Here is a 23,513-nt window from a genome sequence, read left to right as displayed (position 1 = left end):
AGTTTTTTGCAAAAAGCCCAGAATGTGACATTTTACATCAAGACATTTTGAAGGATTGCCCTATGACAGAAGACTTGTGAGAACAGACAGCTCCCATTATTGGGATCTGTTAACACTGCTGACAGTCTAAACCACCAAAATAGTTCCTAGGTGATGCACCTAACAGGAACATCTGTTCCTTTCCTAATTTTTACTAGGAATACCGAGCAGTCAGGGACAGATCGAGATACTCTTTTAAACACAGCATTACATTCGTAAAAAGAAGAGCAAAGCCTTTATCTAACATTTTATTTACTTGGAAACGATCCACCTCCTGTTATCTTCAGTGGCATGCATTTTCACAAGCCGTCAATTCTAAAAATACCACCCATAACTTTAAAGCAACAAAATGTTTTTAATAAAGATTTTGCCAAACATCTGCTTTGGCTGATAGAAAGAAACATAATCCATCTTTCCCAGGCTGTTTTAAAATTCAGATTTAGGACTCTTGTCATTTCCTCCTCTTCTCAAGAAGCATGACAGTTCTCTCTGACAGGAATATATATAATTAGCTCTGACCCATAAAAGTCAGCTAAACGATGCTGTATTTATGACATCTAACCAAACTTGTAATTCTGTATGAATCCTCCAGGCTCCACACATTTCATATCAAACCGCCTTCTATTGGGCATGTTTGGCACATTCTTCAGGCAGACCCTGCAGCAGAATCCAAATTACTGGATGGAAGGTTTATTATAAGGAAAAAAAAAAGTTAGTTTTCTAACACACAGTCACCAGCAGCTGTCAGATAAGGCCAACAATTGCATCAGAGACAGCACTACAGGTCCTGTACCTACAGCTGATCATAATCCCAATTCACGTTTATGCCCAGAGGTCATTTTGGACAATCAACCTAGTAGACAAGATAGCAGGACAAAAATAGATGTTTTCAGGGATTTTGCATATGGCAAGAGTCTGGATGAAGAGGAGAGCAGCTGTGCCTCCAAGACCTACAACATAATGAAGAAAATCTCTTCAGAAGAGGCAGGAGCTCGCTCAACAGAAGATGAATTAAAGCCCAGCTTGCCAAAAGCAAAATCAGATCACCCAAGGGTACCTATTCAGATGAAGCTACTATCCTGATTGCATACAGTAAGCAAGGTCCTGAGGTGACTTTTGCAGTGGATAATAGGGTCAGTTAGCTTGGTTTTCTGAACTGTGAGCATAAAGATAGATAGATACCATTCCTGGGTATGTATTTCCCCTATTAATATTTAAGCAACAGAAAGCTGCTGCAGAAAATGAAAATAGTCTGATAGTCTGAATCCACACCTTGGTAAGGAAAATACGTTCACTTCTTTTACAAAAGGCCTTTATATTTGGAACAGGACTCATGTATTTGTTCTCCATGGAGTAATTTCAAAATTTTCCTCCTCTATTCTTTTCTTTAATGATCTCAAATACATGATTTCTGTCTCTCTCCTCTCTGAATTTTTCTGGTGGAGTCCTGGCCTTTTTACTAGCACAGGTTTTGTGATTTTTTTTCAGGAACACAAATGTAGTTGAATACAAGATATTCTAACAAGATGTTTCCATTGTAACTAATATTCCATTGTAACTAATAACAGGCAAACATAAATAAATGTCAGATATAAATACTGACAATGACCAAATACATCCAAACACATGCCTCTGACAAAGGGGTTTAAAATGTTTTACTAAGGATAAGGATCCTTTTAGATCAGTTGCTGCCTTATCAGGAAGAACATCTTTATGATGAACACAGTATAAACTAAAAGGAATAAAAGAACAAGGAGACGCCAGTAAATATCAAATGGGCTCTGATAAAAAGAGTGCCTCAGGTCAATCTTACATGCACTTTCATGAGTATCTACGAGGAGACTCATCAACACTCTCCAGCTTGCTTTTGCTTCTTTTTTTTTAATTTTCCACTTGAAAGTAGCAATATGATATGCTGAAAACAACTGAGCTCAGTTTCTACAAATCAAAGGTTTAAAATGTTTTACCCTATGTGTTCCTTGTCAATTCCTAGCAGATCATGGTACTACAAGTTTTCAAACACTGTAGGTTTTCATTTCCTGTCACAGTTCATATAACAACTAGCACTTTATAGTGGCACTTTATAGTCTGGAATGCCACATTTATTCCAAAAATTATGCCGTATTTCAACATAAATGTTCTCCCCAGTAAAAGCCTAACACCATCTCTCAGTAGAAAATATGACAGGACTGTTAAAATGACACTTAAGGTTATCATAAACCAACAGAAATAATTTCTTCAAGCATATGATATGTAGGAATTTCTTTCAAAATTTTAATCTTTTCCTGCCACATGGAAAACAAAATACTCAATATTTGTTGGCTTCACATTTTTCCTCTCAAAATACTACATAGATTTAAGATGCCATATAAAACCCATGAACATTAGTAATATCTACTTGACATCATAATTTCAAGGTTCTCAGGAAAAAAAAAGAAAATAAAAAAAAATGAAGGAATGAAAAAATATAAAAAGAAACAGTAAACAAAGGAAAAGGAAAAAAAATAAAGAGAATTATTTCAGATTTGACTAATTCTAGTAATTCTCTTGACTTACCATGACCTTTCTTAAGGTATAGCGTTTGGATCTAATATCATCCATCAGCATTTCATAGGGTGTGAGCTGATATTCTATGGGGAGTGGGTTGTACTGACGCTCTTGAACCTTCTTAAGTTTGACACCATTCCGTAAATCTCGCATCACTTGTACCCAAAAACGAGCCTGAAGAGAAAGGAGAGCAAAATTTTATTTAGTACCTTACCCTTGCATACCAACTGAGATTAAACTAAAGTTGCTCACTCCCCTTTCAGGACACCACCAAATATATACAGCTTTATCATTTTATTTTTAACACATCAACCAAATCCATTTTGTCCATGGTGACTTTAGGTAAGCCTATTTTTAACCCTGAATGTAACAGGACTCATGTATTTGTTCTCCGTGTAGTAGTTCCAAATTCAACAAGGCCAAGTGCAAGGTCCTGCATCTGGGCCGGGACAATTCTAAACACAAATACAGGTCTAGCAATACCCTCTTCATACTCAACTTTCCTTTGTTCTGCCTACCACATACTAACATTTCCCTCTTATTACTGGGGAGTGGGTAGAGAGGAGTAAGAACAGGTAGTAGACAGAAGATCAGGAAAATGAAATTAAGAACTTTTAAGAATGTCTTAATGTTCCTCTACATACTGGCCAAAAAAGTACATAGAAAACAAGACAAGCTACTGACTGTTCTCTGTAGCATTTTTTCTTTCATCACTAAAGAAACTCAGCTGGTGGCTCTGCCTACTTCCTGGCTGCCTCTCTGAAGGGCAGTTAGCATGATCCCTGTCTAAATGTCCAGCCTTTTAAATTGCAAAAGCTTCTACATGAAAGCTGAGTCTAAAGAAATAGTGTGATGCTTGGATACTTACATTATTTCATCTATCTGTGAAGGAAGGCTGAAATTCCATTTGGTACTAGCTTGTCATAATTTAGTACTAGTTCATATGTTTAAAAAAGAAACAACAAAAAACACAAAAACAACCAACAGACACCGATTTTAACATAAACCAAACAACTTTAGGTAAGCATTATAAAGAAATATAAATTGCTAATAATGGTGCTGAATCATTATTCAATTGTTGTCTTACCCAGTCAGCATTCTTTAAGTCATCAAGATCTGTACTGGATTCATCACTTGCCTCTTTGTCCATTTCTTGAATCTTTTTCAGATTCTGCAATTGAAAAGAAAATTAGTCAATGAACTGAATGGTGGCATTACTTTACAGTAAAGCAGAAGCATCTTTTGAATGATGTTGTTTGGGTATTCTGCTGAGTATTTTATAACTTGAATAGTAATACTGCAAAAATAATTTGAAATACAATTTGAATATTTCTCTTAATTGAAAAATGGACCTTCATTGCTGCAAAAAGTCTTAATTTCTAAGTATAAGAATACTTCATATAACAGCATAACAGAAAAAACTATACACAGAAATTGTAATATGCCTACAGTTGAGCTACCATCTGAAAAAAAAAAGTAGCAAGCTTGTTAAACTCCATCACAGAAAAGGTTACTGGATTAGCAATAATCCATTCATAGCAAAATTACTGCTACTTGCCAAATGCAAGACAGCTTGCTTTTGTTTAAGGAGGAATTCCCAGAAAGTCAGTTGCAAGGTGAAATCAACTATGAGAAATCCTTCAAACAGAATAGTGACAGACTTGCATTTATATTGACATTACGCAGCCTGTATAACATAGTTTTATGGTTTTATTACTCAGATCCCAAAATCTGTAAGTAAGGAAGAGAAACTGATCTGTCAGGAGTAAACTCTTATTTATGAACAATATTAGATGATGCAAATATGGAAAAGATTGTTTACAAAGGGGGAAAACAAAGCTTTCATACTAACAAGAAGATGAAAAATGATCAAAATTACAGTCAACTAAAGAACAGGCAAACTTGCACACACACAAATGCAGGCAAAAGATTAAATGGTTTGAGTGGCTTTGGAGAAATTACCTTAGACACAAAGAATTGCATATCCAAACGCTACTTTTACTTCTGTATTGAAATGTTCGGGGATCAGCAGTACCAATGCATTCTCTATACTCCATTCCACTTTTACAGAGGGTTTTCCGGGATATCTTTACCAACGTTTAATTTGATCTGTTTTCTTGTTATTTATTTATGTATTAAAAAGGGTAGTTAAATCTGCTAAGGACTTCATTATTTTATGAAACTAAACCCACAGGCCAGAGGTCTGACAGAGTTTTATGTATTAATGTATTAAAAATATTTGTCTCACTTTTGATCACTCAAGCTCTTCCTTTAATGGAACTGAACGAGTCTCAAACCTTGGAGCTTCCCAGAAAGCTTAAAAATAAGCATATTTGGTAAAACATTTTTTTCCTACAAGTAGTTCCTAAACTGTAACCATTTCAAGGGAAGAAATGCAAGCACTGTAAAAGTGCTTAACTCGCACACATGAAGGAGTGTATCTACCACATGTGCTAACAGAGACAGCACATGTGAGTCAGCCACCATGGAAGTTTTGGAAAAACAGCAGATGGATAATTTATTATCTTATTTAAGCAAGTAACATATTTGCTTTCACATCAGTGAAGAAATATTACCGCTGCCCTATTAAAAAAAAAATACATAATTTAGAGGAAGACTCTTAAAAAGTCATAAATCACCTATGCTGCAGAAGCACATTTATCATTGCACAATGAGGGCACATTTTGGCACAACTCGCAGTATTGCCGCAGGAAGCCCAACTGGGAAAGAATGGTTGTATGGAAACTTGGGCTGGTCCTGCTGCTGTGGGAGTCTAACTCTAGCAAGCCATAATCTTTTTCCAAGGGGAAAAACAAAAACAAAAAAACAAGTAACATGAAGGTCTCATTTATGCCTATTTTGCCACCCTGGGTTTCTTCTTTTCTGTATCATTTTTGAAGTTGCAGTAGCCATTTCTATGATGGTATATGGGAACTGTGAACTACTTGCTTTTGTGTGAACATCTAACCTTTACTAATAAATTGCAAAATACACAATTGTTCTGATACTTTCTCCTTTTTCTCTTCTTAATCAAAAAACAATCTGCAGTAAATTAGCTCACAACGGTCAGAGTTGCTCCTCCTTTCCATACTGGGAGGTATGTATCAATTAAAAAAAAAAAAATAACATGTTCCAGCTGCTTAACCTTTACTTCGACTGTCCAACAACATCTGCAGCAATTACCCCTTTCAGCAGCCATGCTCCCTACCATACACTTAACGGGGCTGGTTTATGCCCAAAGGCTGATGCCTTTGACTGATGTAAATATTCCATGAAGCTAAAAAGACTACAACCTATTTTTCTTAACGACAAAAAATAAGAAGGGGAGGAAGGGGGGGGAAAGAACACACATAACTGAACAGCTGAAAGATCTTCCGAACAAGGCAGCCATCTAATTAGTTTCTCTGGAACATAGCTGGAGGGGGAGCTTCTACTTTAGAAAGCGCAGGTGTGGGTGCTGCTGGCTACCACACACTCAAGAGCTGAGAGCCAAACCCACCAGCCACAAGGTACATTTCTCAAAGTGCCCTTTTTTGACACAAATGAGCTGGCATAAGCTCAGGATGCAGCCAAAGTGAGGGTCTGGGTGCTCTGGATGCTTCCTGAGCACTGACAGAGCCACCCACTCTGCCTGACAGGGAGCTGTGTAGGGAGGAAAATTTGCGGGGAAAATACTCACTTTTTCATAGGAATAGTTTCTCCCCTACCCACAACTTAACTGGCTCAGACCCCTAAGTGCAGCTCACCATAGATGATAATTTCCACCACTATAAAATTGGGAAAGCTTTGGAAGACTGGGGAGAAAAAAGAAACAAAGTACTTTATCCTTGCAGCAATGAATTACGAAGGTTTCTTTAACTCTCCTCCATCTGCCAGGTGCTGCTTAGGAAGGAATCAATTCAGGGTGACAAATGATTGCATTTAAACTTCTGGACAAAATGAAATATTATCATTTCCCTCCAGCATCCCCTGTCAGTGTCCGTGGGTTTCAGAATCTGCTGCAATCGTAAATTATGGAAACCAAAACATTTACAATACAACAGACCGCTTGTCAGAACTGGGATCCAAAACCTATGAGTAACCTCAGCTGCTGTATCCATTTGTACGTACCCTTGGGACAATGGATTAAGGAAAGCTATTATGGTGTAATAAATACATAGCCTAAATGGGTTTCCTTTTCAGAAAGCAAAAACATCTTAAAAGGGTTTTTCTAAATGATCCCAGAACCTCAAACCCGTACCACAGATCTGATTCACCTATTACAGCCTGGGCATACGTTCACGAAATAAGGGTCAGATGTGTAGGGAGCAAGCCTTTCAATAGCTCTGGCTTTTTAAAACCATTACAGCACTTGGCCATTTTTTCTTCAGCTGCATTTTGCGACAAATTCTAGTAACAGAAATAGTGAATTTCTTCAAATTTCTTCCTGCGCTATTAAAAGCAGGCAGCTGATTCGCTGCTGCCACGTGTCCCACATTTGTCCCACATTTGGGACACGTTCTCCCGCGCCTGCGACAGATGGGAGGTTACATAAGACACTTGTCAGCACAGCGTCAGGAGCTTGCTTCCACAAAATGCTCCCTAAAATGCAACATTTTAGTGAAGACGGTATTTCAGGAATCCAGATCTTCACTTTGTCTTTCGCTGGTTTCAGAACAAAACCTAGCACAGCTCCTGCTTTACCTTCTTGGCAATTTGGTCACTGACGCAAGTGATTCCCATGCTGGTATCTGGGAAACTAATAAAATTTTCTTGCACCTTTGTAGTCATTTAAAAAATGCATAACCTGCATATAGGGGAAAAAATGCTTTCAGGTATATAAGCATCCATTCCGAATTTAAATTCCAAGGGCTTGGCCAGCAGCATTACTTCAGTTCTTTGAAGATCCCCAAGCCCCCTTTAACTCAAGCAGGAGTTGTTGAAGGGAATATGATCGATTGAATCAGTCCCTGAAAGAAATCCCTCAGTCTTCAAGTCATTTTAAGAACATCACTGAGTATCAGACAAAGCTCTTCATAAATAATGGTGTGGGTCAACATTGCTCAGCTCTGGAAAGAGCAGTTACTGTGCTGCTCAAAAAAAAAAACTATTAAAAAAGAGACAAAAACAAGCAAAAAACAAATGCACGGAACACTTACAGAGTTACAGTGGCTGCAACACACAACAAAACAAACAAAAAATCCCAGTCTTTTCCCTCATTTAAATGGCTCCTAAATGGAGGGATCAAACAAATCATGATGGGGTTGCAAGCCTGATGACAACACAGTTGTGAAAGTAGAGTCACTGAAAGCCTGGAAGTGGAAGCAGAGGCGAGGTTATCGTCAGAAAAAATTGGGAATCAGTTTCTCCAACTGTCCTTTCTGGAAATCCACTCAGCAGTGTGTTTAACAGCTATTATGGTCACGAGACTATTAAGAGTAACTTGGCTAGTGACCGTATTTGTGAAATAAGTTAGCCATTAACATTATTTAGGTATCTATTAACTAAATACCCGTATAACCGTATTTTGTACAAATAATACACCAGTAGAGCCATGTTATATAAAAAGTAATTTACTTTGTTAATTAGCTGTTTTCCAGCTGAGTCTCTAGATGGCATGAAGATAGGGGAAAAGAAAAAAAAAAAGAAAAAAGAAGAAAGGAATGATTTCATTTCTATTTATGTACTTAATTAGACCTTGGAAGGTTTATGTTTTCATACAGGTCAGGTTGGAATATATCCAGACAGACTGAAAAAAAATAAGCTATTAGATTAGACGAGAAAGAAATCATAGGGGGCATTGTTTAAAAGATCAGTAAGATCAGTACAAAGATGACTGACTGAAGGCTTTTTCTGTATTCTACCAAAAACTTGGTTAATTAAAAGGCATACCGTGGATAATGAAATTATGGACAAGTTTTTGATGAACATGGACTTTAACTGCAATTGATGAGGTAGGTAATTATAAAACTATACACAATTTTATAGAGTTTGGAAGGAATATTAATCGTAACGCTCTAGGATATACATCCATTTCAACAAATTTTTGAGATACAAGTCAAACCTACTGCGGCAGATGAAGACATCTGCCTACAAGACAATCCCTGTATCTTATGGCACCCAGCATCCCATGCTGTCTTTTAGGACCTGATGTGGTGCCAGTAATGGGTTCAACACTCCCAGCTGAATGCTTAGCTCTGTGATAGGCTGTCATTGGTATTTACTGGTACCGCTCGCAGGGTCCCAGAACATCAGAGGCTGGCCAGGCCCTCTGGAGGCCCCCTGTCCCAGCCCCCTGCCCCAGCAGGGCCACCCAGAGCAGGGTGCCCAGCACCACGGCCAGGCGGCTTCTGCAGGTCTCCATGAGGAGACCCCACGGCCTCTCTGGGCAGCCTGAGCCAGTGCTCGGCCATCCGCACAGCACACAAGTGTGGCCTGGGGCTCAGAGCCCAATTCATACACATTGAGATCCCCCCGAGCCTCCTCTTCTCCAGGCTGAACAGTCCCACCTCGCTCAGCCTCTTCGCACTGGAGAAGGGCTACAGGCCCTTTACCACCTTCATGGCCCCTGTTGGGCTCTCTCCAGTGTGTCCTCATCTCTCTTGTGCTGGGGAGCCCAGAACTGGGACCAGTACTCCAGGTGTGGCCTCACCAGTGCTGAAGGAAGGGGAAGGATCACCTCCCTTGACCTGCTGGCAGTGCTTTGCCAACTGCAGCCCAGGGCACCATTGCCCTCTTTGTGGCAAGGGCACACACGTTTCTGGCCCCCTCAGGCAGTAAGCAGGCGTGGAGCATCCACCCCAGTGGGAAGAGAGCCTGGGCAGTACAGGGAGCTGAAGGAGGACCAGGGCAGATACCCCCTTAATTAAGCAGGTTCACAAAGTGGCCAGCAGACCAAACAGATCCACGGTCCAACCCAGATCCAATACAATTTCTTCACTCCTGCGCTCACACAGTCTCTCCCTGTTTCTCACAGTCACACTCGCTGCTGTCTCCGAGCAACATGTAAGACCTTTCCAGATACTCCACAACAGGAACATTTGTTTTATCTGGTGGACATCACTCACTTCTGCCTATGGCTAGGGGCCAACAAAAATGATCTCAATGACTTTTCGATGATCCTGAACAACATTAATCTTTTCTTTCAGATGAGGTTCATTTTAGCAGATATTCAAACTGTCTTTGCCTCACACACAGATACATTTCCTCCACCTTATTGTCCACGTTTACACACACACTATCCAAAACAAAGGGCAAGATTCCACTTTTGTGGATGTCTGATTGTAATTTTAAAAGCTCACTGCCTGAGATGAGAAACAAGCTGTACCCTATTTTTGCCATCAGTTATAAACATCTGAACTGCAGGACCATGGAGTCAGGAGGTCCTGGCCCATCAAAGACCACTTCTGGATGGCATCAGATAGTACAGAGGGTGGATCTCCTTTCACAGAGTCCGAGTAGCATACATATGCTGCCAGCAAGTTGAAAAGACACCCCACTACACTTGCTACAAAACCTTCATCTTGCAAAAAGATGCAAAGTTAGGTCAGATTAGTTAACTAAATTTCAGCCTGGAGTTGCTGCTATTCCCAATAAATATGTATTTTTACTCCATTTATTCTTTAACATTTAAAAAAATATATAATTACAACAGTAGTATCGCACCTTTCTCATCTCTGTCTTGATCACTGCCCTGTACAACTACTTGACCTAACATTTCTTTGTCTTTAAGAATGGAAATGTTGTCTGCCTGTCTGCAAGTCATCTCCACTGCTGACCTCTCACACACAGAGAATCAAACTGGAAATAAAATCCACATGGCACCAAGTATGTGACAAAGTGCCTGAGACATTATATTCGACATCCATTGAGATGACCTTAACAGCTCACTCATCGCTTCATCATTTCTGAGTAATGCACTCACCCAAGTGCATGCCAGTAAAGCCCTTTCTGAAACTGTGCTCCATTTGCTAAGGCAGCGATGCTCACAAGACAGACTGGGGAGCACAATAGGCCTATACCTCCTGCCTCCTGATCCATCCCTTGTAATTCCAGTAACTTTCAAAGCCCTGAAATGTTTTTATACAAACTGAAAACAGCATCACAGCAATAGTTTCTTCTGTCTCTCAAAGCGCACTTTCCTGCTAAACCTGCCCTGGGCTGCAGCATAAGATCAGATTTGGTACAATCCTAGTAAATGAATTTCTGCAGATAAAAATTCTCCCTCTTCCACTGCAGTGGCATCGGCTGTTTAAAGTGCCTACCGAGCAAAAAGCACGAGCTTTATATAGCTGGGGAACAGATACCCAGATACAATGCAGTGGCCCCAGGAAGAGCCCAAGGAATTTTGAAATATTTTTCTTTTATTCGTAGGAAAGTTATTTTAAGCCATGTTTCTCATTTTGATCTTATCGCCACAACTAGGTCTGAGGGGTTCTAAGGCTCTCCAAATTAAGTTCTCAGTTTTTAAAATAAAGTTTAAAACTCCTGGTACCCTTAGGGTCACAGACACAATAGTACATGGTATAAGTTCTAATTGGAGCTGATATATATAGCTTGTTTTTTCCCTAATTCTCCAACATTGCAATCACCATGAATCGATGACAATAAAATATCCTTACTAGAGTATTAAGTGTTTCTCTCCATTATACCCATACTCATATGACAATACAAAAGGAAAAGAAAAAGGATTTTATTAACTTGAATTTTATTTAACTGTATTCCTCATGAATTAAGACTCTTCTATGTATTTGAAAAACCAAAACGTACAGAATACCACAGTTTTCACTGGCGCAAACCTAGCACGATTACATGATTCCTACTTGCCTTGAGTATAAACTATAGAGGTAATTTTAAAATGGAATAACAAGATTTACAGCATTCCAGCCTGTATTTGCTTCACACCTATTTTTCCTTTGTGTACTACATTATTTTCAAGAATCACATTGTTTTTGAATCTATAGTTGGATAAAAGCTATAAGCAAGGATCAAGAATATCATAAAAACTATTTATATTCCAGAAGCTGCTTGTAAGATATTTTTCTTGGTCACTTCTTGTATGCCTGCTAGGGGACTGATCCAGAGTAAAATGAAATCAAATGATCAAAATTCTGGCTTCAGATAAGGGCAGTGATAAAAGTCTCATTGATTTCAGTAGGGCCAGAATTTCATCTACAAGGATTACTTCCTTTGACCTAAATGTGCTCTGAAACAATCCCTAATAGCCTTTGAGAGGCAAATGGTTCCTTTCATTTGAGATTAACTCATAGTATGCTCTACGGTGTTGTCAAATGCTGGGTTTTCATTTCCAATTACAAGATGATAAATAATCTGCAAATTCTAAAACACCCCTGTAATTACTTTAATAAGTTGAAAAAAAATGTTTTAAAGAATCACAATATGCAATATTTTACTTCAGCATTGACAGCACTGACACCTTATTACTGCTTACTGCAGTCAAAATGTTTATGGACTACTGGAAATGTAGTGCCTCTCTAGGCAGAAACAAGAACTCCAAAGGGCCTTATCTTTGGGCCTCAGCGCGGACCTTGCACTAGCTGTTAGTTGAAGTGTTTATAGCACAGATCCTTCAATTATCCAGTGGTTGGAACACCAAGGAGCAGTCAAATGCCAAGATGTGAAATTAATGATGTCAAGTTTTTAGCACCGAGACGCTGCATTCTGTCAGCTCTCTGCGTCAGCTGCACTGTAATGCAGGCGCTTCAGAAAACAAGAGGCTCTTTAGCCATGCTGACACCGTCAAAATTATCTGTGTATGATACCACTTCAATTTAGAAATTGCTTTCAGTTTGAGTAGGGCTGGAGGAAAAATGGAAGTGAAGCTTGACCCTGGGCAACAGAAAACCATCTCTGAAGGATTCGGCACCTTGGACGGATGCATCTCTGAAGAGGAGGAAAGACAGCAGCAGTCTCTTATGCCTCCGACTGGTTTGCATCTTCCACCAGTGCAACAACAGAGCTCTCTTGTGCTGCGCTCAAGCACACCTGACCCAATGATGAGCTGATTCAGCTCATGAACCTGACAAGAAAGCCTTCATTATTATCTTTAATTAATTTATTTATTTTCTGTGTTTGTTTTCTAGAATCAGAGGAAGCAAAGCAGTGGAAGCACGTATGCATGGGTGGCACAGCTCTGCCTCTTTTAGTAGCAAAATTGTTACACCAGCCTGTAAAATCTTTTCAAAAGGCACTCTGGACCTTAGAGAAGCAAATCAGATCCCTCAGGTCTTTATTAAAAAGGAAAATTATGAAAGTGCTGTTATTTGGCCCGTTGACTTTGATGAAGAAACCATCCTTGAGAACTATCGCTCCCTTCCTGCCCTCACCCACGGGTTTTCCAGTGTAACCAACACCCACACTGTGTTAATACAACTGTTGATGGAGCTACTTTGCAGACCAGATCACTGAAACTATCTTCATTAAAACTAATCCACCCACCCTCAAAGTTATTCTTCAGCCAGATCGTTTAATTGAAGTGGTTCATAGGATGGCCTTTCGGTCAACAGGAACAACCAAGCAGGCAGTGAACATAGACACCATGACCTACAGGTGGAATTGTTTATGTATTTATTTATTTTAAGCTGGCTCTGCTGTGAAGCCTGTGCGACTGACAAACAAGCCAATCATACATCAAAGGCAAGGAAAGCTGCTGACTGAGGACAAATTACGAGCAAGAGAATCTCAGATAATTCTCAGCCAAAGACAAGGCATGAGAAGGAACTGAGGAAGGACAGGGAAAGCTCTGATTGTTCACAACACCAAAGCAGTTTTCAGACTCAAATACATTGCTTGCATGCATGCACGTTGGAATGGAATAGTACTGCATAACATCCCAAGAAATTTTTCTGTTTTCCTTCCAAATAGTCTAGTCACAATTAATAACTATTTCTGAGACATCTGTAAATGGTTACAGGCCAAATGAGAAAACAAAATACAAACAACACAGCTGTAGAACTACTCTCCCTGAACACGACAAATAATTTCCCCACATATCTGACATCCACTGCTGGCTGGGTATGGAAGTGATTCTGTAAGCCTAAAACACATTATAACAGATTTAAAAACTTACCTCTTTTGCACTTTTAATTTTGGCCAAGAAAGTGTACAGCTCCATTGTTTCAGCAAACAGAGCCCGACATACTGCTTGATAGTGGTTCGCTGCCTCTGATCGGGTTGGCAGGTGGGCAGCACACAGCTAGAGAGAAAAATAAACAGCAATTACAAACAATCCCTCATTGCCTTAATTATTGCTGCAGAGCATGAGATAACATGAAAGGGAACACAATGGGATATTTAAGGCACAAAAATCCATGAACAACGTTTAAGCTTAGGTGGAAATTGGGGTGCACTTTTTAATTTTTCTGCTCCCATTTATTTTATATTCATGAGTTTCATGAAGAGGACTGTAATAGAATAGATCAGCACTGATGCTGGTAGACGTAATCTTTTGCTTACAACATCCCCTAAGTCATATCCATCGCTTGTAAGCATTCTTCACAGAAATCTTTGCTGGAAACAGACAGAACCAAAATAATGTCTATAATCAATTTGCTAAAGTCTTAATACCAAAAAATTCCCAATACCAAAACCAAAAAAAACTGTGTCATGTATCATACTGGGGTATATATTAAAATACAACAAAATCTTAAACAAGGCTTTAAGATGTGCCATATTACTGTGGTTTCATAACAACTAGTGCTAAAACAATGATCAAGCCAGAACCTGAGGAAATGGGTGGCTACACTGAGAAGATCTCCAGAAGTAAGGCTTGAAACAAAAGCCTCTTTAGAGAAGAGCCTTTAATTAGCCCAGTGGCATATTTCTCTAAATCTCTCCTGCATTACACTGTACACTGTGGTCACAAAGGGCACAATACCAGTAAAGCTCAGACTGCATTTCCATATTGTTTCCCATCTGATTTAAATCCACGCTGACATTACAAGGCATGATCCTGAGGCCTCTGGCCACAGGCTCCCACTGATGCCCTTATGCTGGCAACTGAGTTTGTGCCCTAACTCAGAGGGGACTCCTCACCCAGGCAAAAATTTATCACAGTGAAGGAAGCAGGGCAGGGGAGAATTATTCTTCATGGCTCAGACGCATGTGCAGTAGCACAGGCAAAAAGGAGCAACGGGAACACCCTGCTGAAACAGGGAGCGAGAGGGGAAGGGAGGATGGGCTGAACAATTTCTTTGGGTTGCAGTCACATTTAGATTGGCTTAATCTCGCTGACAAATTGCTTTCTAAGGCCACAACCTCTTTGTTGTTTTTGATTTCCTCCAATTAGTGTAACAATACAGAGTCCAACGGTCAGATTTGATCAACTTGATAAAATTTCACAAGCACCATCTGGACTCCTGCAATATCCTGCTCTGATTGTTGTAACCACGTGTATGTATATTTAAATCCTTTTAGCTCTAAAAAAAGGATCTACATATACATATATATGGAAAGTGTATGTATATATTTTTTCCTTCCTTCCCATATACTTTCCTTATATCTAAGGATATAAGGATTATTCTTATATCCTTAGATCTAAGACTATCTTAGATCTAAGGATGTAAGTATAAGGTTTTCCTTATATGTAAAGAGAGTAAGACAGACATTCAAAAGCTACCCTCAATTCACCGCTTTCAAATTTTATACCGCTTTATAATGATAGCCAAAATTTTGTTACACACTTCACATTTACTTCTGGGTAATCATAGTGGCAAAGATAACATTTTTCAATTACTTTTTTTTAGCAAATCGTATCTTCTCCTTTGCAGGTAAAGGGAGAAACGATGAAACAGATGTGTCTCTAACGTGTGCTACAGTGACAACATCTACCACAAAGAGAGAAGCTGTGAGGCATTTCCCTTGACCTAATGAAAAGTCAGAATTATACTGCATTAAAACACATCAAATTCAGAGTATGGTTAATTAGTGTTCCTTTCTCTCAATAACTAATCAGGTCCTTACCTGCCTTACTATGTTTGGGTAAGCTATTTCTAGTTATTAACTGCAGCATGGATAAAAAGGATTTAAGATTTAATTCTACAATACACCACTTACAGGAATAATAATAATAACTACAATGGGCTAATAACAATAGCAGTTTCAAAAAAGTCCTCAAATGGCACAAGTCTTCATTGGAAAGAATAAAACTTCATTATTCAGATTGCAGATAGGTTTTTAAGAATGCCTTTTTTCTTTATTTAGAAGCATGTTAATTAGAAACAATTTGCACCAAATATTCAGCAAGTTAATGAAATGCAGCAGTGGCAAGTTCAAGCAGGGGATGGATATAATCATGATTCTATGATTGAACATGAAGTAAAGCAAAAAATAAAATTAAATGCCTGCTGCAAAAGCTACCAGAAACATAACCACATAAGAAATCAACCATTTGGTTTGTAATCATTCAAATACAGGTATGAAAAGAGGCCCAGTAGCTCCTGCTAACTTTCACGTTGTAAAAAATCAGTATCTGAGTGATCTTAGATCATGTGAAGATGCATTACATAAAAAAAAAAAAAAAAAAAAAAACACCCTTGTGGTAACATTAAATGACTTAGCATAATTTTTTGGATAGCGGAAGGTGAGCCTGAAGAAGAAGGAAAATGCAAATATGCCAGACTGATTTTTCTTCCCTGGGATCTATTCCACTTGCATGTTGTTCAGAAGTAAAAATGTAGGCAGTCAAGGCACACCAAGTGTGAAACGTGACGTTTCTAGCCTAAGTTTAGCGTGTTTATCCCCCTGTGCTTTTTTAAATCACATCTTTAATTTGGTATTAGCAGTGTCTGAGAAGCTGTGTTTCTGAAATGCACCATAAAAATCAGTCAGAATGCTTTAATATCTGAGGTAGGAAAGCACAGCCACCTAAGGAGCTCCTCCTCCTCCTCTTACCGTGTCATAGCAGCTGTGGTGCAGGACTGCAGGTCTGCGGTCTTTTCCAGCCATTCAACGCTCATCAAGGAACGGCAGCCTCTGTACCCTGCTTATTCTGACACTTGCCTGTTCATCTCTCCTGATACAACCTAAAACTATCCTACGGGGAATGAACGCGACCAGCACCCAGAGCGTAACACAAGGGCTGCTTGTTCTGCTTCCAACAAGTCTCACACAGCATGGGTGAAATCCAATGATGTGGTCTTTGCAAACTGGTGGAATATCAAAAATATTGTCAACTGCTGAAATGGGTCGCTCTGTAATATTTCCATTTGTAATCACTGTGAAGAACTGGGATTTTTTTTTTCTTTTTCCTTTTTTCCCTTAACTAAGCCTATCCAAAAACCAGCTTGACCCAAACCATTCAATCTTTGCTTAGATCACTAAGAAGATTAGAGACTGTTTCCATCCACATTCAGGGTTCACAGAAAAAAGGCATTATGTAAATACCGGAGCCTTGCCAGCTCCTCTGTCCAAATTCACCCTCAATTGACTAGGAAACAGAGCGCATCAAGCCAAACCAGCGTTAACAGAAATCATAATTTAACCATCAGAAGAGATCAAACAGCGTTTCTTGGATGCATTTCAACATTAGGGACCACATAAAATTATAATGCGTTCTCACAGCAGACTCATCCGCTAAAATCCAGGTAGGTTTTGCAAAACCTTCTATTTGGCTCAATACATGCTGCAAACTTTACCAAAACACCTGGCTTTTTGGAATTCAGATTTTAGAAGACAAACAGTGTTTCCACTTGCAATCATCTCGGGCAGAGCGCCTGAATGAATGTGCCACAGAGAATAAAAGGATCTCTTTTTTTTTCCCATGGGACACAAAGGCAAGCTATTGATATTATGCAAAACGCACTACCAGGCTGCAAATGCCAGGCTTGTTAAGTGATTTTAAAGCCCTGGAGTATTAACATAAGACTTAGAAAACACACTTTTTTCTTAACCAACTAGAAGAAATGACTTGTAATCAACAGATCACTGAACATGCAACTGGACTGGGCATCAGCCTCATCCTCTGCAGCACAGCGCTGCAACAGGCTCCAAGAATAAAACTCAGCTTGAGATTGTCCTCCCAGCTCAAGGTTACTTTCAGAAAGATTTTGTCTACGTGCACATGAACTAGACCTCATGATTATTTTGGGGTAGTGATTTGTTTTGTTTAAAAAAATAATATATATATATATATGTGTAATTTTATTCCTATTAATGTGAACTTCAAGGAGCATTGAAGCTGGCACTGAAAAGCAGACAATCTTGCTTGAAACAACACCTGTGTATTTGTACAAGTCAACCTAGCACTTGTTTAGTTTATTATCCAGAATAAAGTTACAGGGATGGACTGTTCAGAGCACCTAGACGTGGTTTGACAGGAGTCTGGAAGATGGTCCTGCCTGCTACAACCACACTCGTGCTTTGTACAAGGGACTTTTGCTCAGTGCTAGTTTTGAGGCAGGTTTCACAGGACCTGGATGGAGCCACTCACCTTCCTGCTGCTCTCCCAAGCTTTCTGGGCAGAGATTTGCCCCTGGCTCCACGGCTTATAACTGCAGTGGGCCAAGAATGAGCTGATCCCTGAGGTACTGCGATAAAGGACTTCAGGGGAAGACTAATGAGGTAAGACTGTGATAATGCAAAAGGAATGGGAGCAGAGTCAGCTATTAATCCACAAAATCAATGAACAAATTCACGGAAAGTACAGAAAGTATTCAGAGAAAGTTACGATTCCTGTAAAGCTGCCTTCAGAGCCTTTTGTGAATTTTACACAGATCTTTCAAATGATCAGTCGCAAGAGCAGTGGAATGTCCAATTGCTCAACGTGTGAGTTCCTAATTAATTTCACACCTCAAGGAAGAGGCAATTTGTGAAAAGTGATGCAAATAGCTACTGTTTGTGGTGTCAAGCAGACCTACCTCATTATTGAAGTGCTCCCTAGCAATCCGGTAAGGCTTTCCCCTCACGCAGGGATTTGTTGTTTTCCATTTTTTCCATTGCTTTGAGGTGGACAAGAGAAAAACCGTGTAGTGCTTAACAGCTCTATTACACACGATCACAAGTCAGTCCTCCCCACAAAATGGCCTATCATATGCATTTTCACCTCAGTGATTTTTCTAATATGAAAAACTAAATGCACCACCAAAGCACTTAACAATAACAGGTACAGCTTGACTAAATAATGGCCTGCCTTGGTTCCCTCTTGCAAGATCATAAAAAGAAGAAAAAACATAGCAACTGAAATGCAAATCAAAACTGCACGTGGGAATTAGATGACAAAAGGACTGAAAACAGTGTTTTGGATTCTGGATCCTTAAAGAAGTGTCCAGTTGTCTGTATCATCGTTAACCATGCTCAGCTCTGCAACCTCTGAGGATTAAAGGCTTCAAGCAAATTATTTACATATAAACTGAAGTGTCGAACAGGAATGGGCTAACAAACATTCGCAAATGCTCTCCTGAATCAAAACTTAGTTCGGTGTGGAAGAAAAAGGGAAAGATTCACGTGGGTAGACCGTGTTTGGGAAGGCTGAAGTACCATTTCCTACACTGAAATGTGTGTTTATTTTTGAATTTATCTTTGAATATAAAAAAGCCAAACTTGAGCAATTCAACAACGCTCAGTATGAAACTGGTGCACAGCAAAGGGCTCTCCTCAACTATTTTCTTCTAAAAAGATTACCCATCCTGACATTTCTTACAGGTACCAATTGTCTTCAGAAGCTGAGTGCGATGATTCACGTTAGTACATTTCACAACTGTTTGAAAATAGGCCTAACTACTTCTCCTTGATATGAGACAATTTAAGCGGCGATGACAATCTTGATAAAATGTCAATAAGACAGCAACACAAAACTAACACCTCACTGACTTGTCTCATTTATAAACTTGAACCTTTTCCAACAACAGAAACAAATTAAAGGTGAGGATGGTTTTCACTCTGTTACATTTACATGATGCCATATTTGGGAAGAAAAAGTCTCACAAATACTGAACACAATTGCTAACACTTCTGACAGCATTTAAAACTTTCATGGGTGTTAAGAAAGGGAAATGGCAGTACTGTATACATTACAGACTATTTGTCAGCCTGATCCCATATTTTTCATGCTTAGTGATCCTTATTCTTACTCTTTGTTAGCTTCCTAAGTAACTTGACTTTTTGACCATCAAAATAAAGACTTCAAATGAAGGTCTGCAGGTATTTTTGTGAGAAGGTATCTCCACCAGCCAATTTGACAACACTAATTTTTAAATGTCTAACAAATTTTATCTGCTACTGCAGACTTCTCGACAAAGCTGCCTTCATGTAAATTCACGTTTCTTCTTGAAAGCTATTTAGCCATTATTACACCTCAAATATACCCCCAGCATACAGCTGTGCTAGAATGTGTTGTGTGTACTGCTAGCCTGTTTTTTTGCAGTGCCTCTGGACTAACAACATCCTGCTTCCCAAAGGAGCTTGTTTCAAAGGAGCCAATTAAGTGAAAACCAATTCTGCATTCTCTCCCGGTTTCAGAGAAACTGTGCTCCATTGTTCCTTAGCAGAATAATGGAGGAATTAATAATATAAATATGCAGCAATCTGAATTTGCTAGCTCTTGTTCTTTGACTATTCAGTGGAACATCAATGGGATTATTGATGAGCAAGGGTGAAATCCTACAAATGATATTTCCCCCCTTTTTTTCTACAGTAAATGTCAACCCCTGCAACATACAGCAAAGCCACTCGTTAGCCTGTCAGCAGCAACCATTTTCTAAAGCTGTCTGCCTCATAACAAGGCAACAGCTCTGTGTACACTCAGCAGCTCTCATCTGCACCACTCACGCATTTATCTGCCTTTCCTGCAGAGCAGCAGCATGAAGGATGGGATGGAGGCATCTCGGTGAGGAAGCTCGCTTCAGAAGTGGAGTAGAAGCGTAGATGGGGAAACGTGATAAAATCGGATAATTAAAGGAGAAGGGGAGTGTCTGTACATATTACCAGGGTTACCTGCACAGTTGTTTAACTAGCAGCCCATTAAACCGTGGAAACACCCTTTACATTATTAAATAACTTAGACCCGAACAACTGATAGCAACGAGTTTTAGCCCTGCAATGTGATTTTGTATGGCTGTCAGACATGCTTCTCAGGTCCTCCTTAGGACTGGCAGGTGCCTTCTTACTGGACCTGCTGCTTCTGCTCAGCAGAGAAGAGAAGAGAGTTGGTTTTGTACCCGGATGCTCGGCGTACGTGGCAGTGAATGAGAACAGCACAGACGCCCTTCTCCATTTCCCTCTCCCCAGGCCTCCACACAAACACAGAAAGCAGTCAGTGCGTTCAGTGCAAGCCTGAACAAAACAGGGCATCTCTGGAAAAGCAGTGAAGAATAAAAGAGGAAAAAAAAAAAATCAAGACAACAAAATAGCTGGGAACGACTCTTAAATCAGAAAACTCAATCTCACTGATACATATAGAAAAGAAAGCGGAGAATAACACAGACAAGATTGTTTCTACACCAATTCTTCAATAATGCCCATTAATCTCATTATTAAACAGTTCAGATGTTTGCATACTCAGTAAGTATGAGACAGTGTATTAATGTAAAGCAGTTTTATTCATGAGGCACTTAAAAACCAATTAAAATATATCAGCTAAAATAAAAACATGCACTTTCCTGGGCAGCAATTTACAGTTTGTGTATAGAGCTTTAACATGTATGTGTGTGGGAAGCTTGTTTATTTTTATGTAAAGCGCTGAAACTTCTCTTGGTAGGCATAATAATAATTTGCTTTCATGTCTTGTCCTGAAGCATGACTTTTCATTCCTATCCAAAAAAACAGATTTCCAGCTGCATAACCAAACAACCTGCATTACTAAACATAACAAGCTTTTAAACTTCACTCCCAATGAATAAATCCAGCAACTTCTAACCAGTCTCGTTTTGCTTTTGTTAGATCTCAGCATATGGAAAGCTATTCCTATATGTATGCCGTACTCCTTATTTGTAGTTCCTTTGTCAGGGAAATCAAGTCTTGAAACTGATGGCACCAGAATGCCTACAGAAAAATTCTTCCTCCTCTTCTTCTAAGAAAGTATGCTTAAATTTTTTTAGCCATTGAATCTCCATTTACAATTGTCTTATAAAACAAATCAGTTACATAAATGTTAATACTTAAAACATGTGCCACTTTAAGATAAATTTGAAGGAAATTATTCAATCCACAATATATTGTATTTTCATCAGAAATAAAATACTGTATTTCTGAACCAAATATATATCCTTGCTTATTCAAGCAAAAGAAGATATCCAATAAGATGGAACTCAAAAGGTGTTATTTTCTCCTCAATTCACCCCATTTCAGGTGGTGGAGAGCTCTTTGTCCACGTCCTCTAGGAACACGTTATTCCTGGAAATTGCCTCTAGTATGGTAATTACTAGAAATTGAATTATCTAGCATCAGTGGGTTTGACATACGTCCTTTACACAGGTGGGATTAACCACCTGTAGGGGCTGCAGATGGTGTTTATACTGCCCTGACTGCTCAGAGAGGTGAGGGAAAGGCAGCCCTAAAGCTCTTCTTGGCCTCCACACATTTCTTGCCAGTGGCAGCATTAGAAGTAGAACCACCACTCTGACAAACATTCAAGGCCTCTTCATATACCCAAAACGACCCAAAGTCTACGCTATGGAGACTGCAGTCACTACAGGGGCTGCATTGCAGTAGGTGCCTCACAGCCTGCACACATCCTCTCATCTTTGTGACACTCTGAAATTATCATTCCTCTTTTGCCGGATACAAAGCTAACTGCACTGGCCAGGAAGCTTTTCTGATTAAGAAAATAAACAGACTTTGGATCAAAAAAAAACATATAGAATGGTACCTTATTTTTCCATTATATCTCTGCTTTGTGGGTTCATTTGCACTTCTATTTGCCAAAAAGCTTGCAATCTCTTTTTGAAAATCTGGATTGAACAACTGTAGGGAGTTATTACACGTCTTGTAGTGAGTTATTACACATCTTGTAGTAATTGGAATTGTTTCTGGAAATCTTAGGTCCCAAACTCATAGGAGTACATATGAAATGTAACGTTCATTATTTCTAATTAAGAGACCATGGAGATTCTAGGGCAAAATCTTGACCCAATCTTAAAATGTATTAACATTAATTTTATTTTAATATCATGACTCGCTAGGATAGGAATGAGTCTTTCTTTCTAACAAGGCCAAAAAATATATAACAGAAGATGAGAACCCAAAGATAGAAAGCACGAGATATCCTCTCTGGCTGACAAACTATATTCAGAAGCATTTATTCTTCCCTAATTTTTTCTTTTTTTTTTTTTTTTTTCTTTTTTTTTTTTTTAACTATAAGTGAGCTACCTTATGCCAAAATATGCCACTTGTAGAAGAAAGCAAAGCTTTGGCCAGTCTCTGATTGCAAAACCAAACAAAATATGTTGTATTTTTAAAGATAACTACTTGTACTTGAAAATGCTGAGTATTACTTTGAAAAGAAATTCCTTTGCATTCTCAAAAAAAAAAAAAAAAAAAGCACTGGAACAGAAAAAAAACATACCTTTAATTATCTGATGGGTATTCCCAACTCTTATTACATTGCTTTTAAATCAGATAAAATAATTTTGCACTTTAGCTTATTGCAACCACATCACGTAAGTTTTACCGTTCTTATCCACGAAAGAGTCTTGTGGAAACAAACATTCTACAGGTAAAGGGATACATCCTTGACACAGAAGATTTAAGGAAAAACAAACATACATACACACACCAAAACCAAGCTATGAGCTAGCCCTTCATCAAAAGCTTATTATCTGAAGGGAAAAGGAGAAGATGGAGAGAGGCTAATCACTTTCCTAATTCTCCAGTCAACCACTGCATGAGAGCTTTGTTTTCAAACAGAGCTCTCAAAATAATTAAACCATTTCATGCCAAGTATTCCAAGGACCTGTGCCATAGATAATTATTTACCTGTTCTCAGTTACATATCA

The 23,513-nt window shown here is 39.0% G+C and overlaps 1 protein-coding gene across 3 annotated transcripts in view; it reads right to left on the bottom strand.

Moving 5' to 3' along the window:
- SPIRE1 (spire type actin nucleation factor 1) overlaps positions 1–23,513 on the bottom strand; it is a 126,128-nt gene that overhangs the window by 33,108 nt on the left and 69,507 nt on the right. For all 3 annotated transcript variants that reach the window (XM_082752627.1, XM_082752628.1, XM_082752629.1), the window contains exons 4-6: positions 13,655–13,780; positions 3,674–3,757; positions 2,596–2,760 (exon numbers count right to left, since the gene is read on the bottom strand). In XM_082752627.1, the coding sequence (XP_082608753.1) occupies positions 2,596–2,760; positions 3,674–3,757; positions 13,655–13,780 (375 nt within the window). The remainder of the gene's footprint in view (positions 1–2,595; positions 2,761–3,673; positions 3,758–13,654; positions 13,781–23,513) is intronic.

The sequence above is a fragment of the Aythya marila genome, assembly GCF_965140915.1.
Source record: "Aythya marila genome assembly, chromosome: 2".
NCBI classification, from domain to species: Eukaryota; Metazoa; Chordata; class Aves; order Anseriformes; family Anatidae; genus Aythya; species Aythya marila.
Note: the sequence above shows the minus strand (reverse complement) of the source record. Positions and strands in the feature narration are given on the sequence as shown.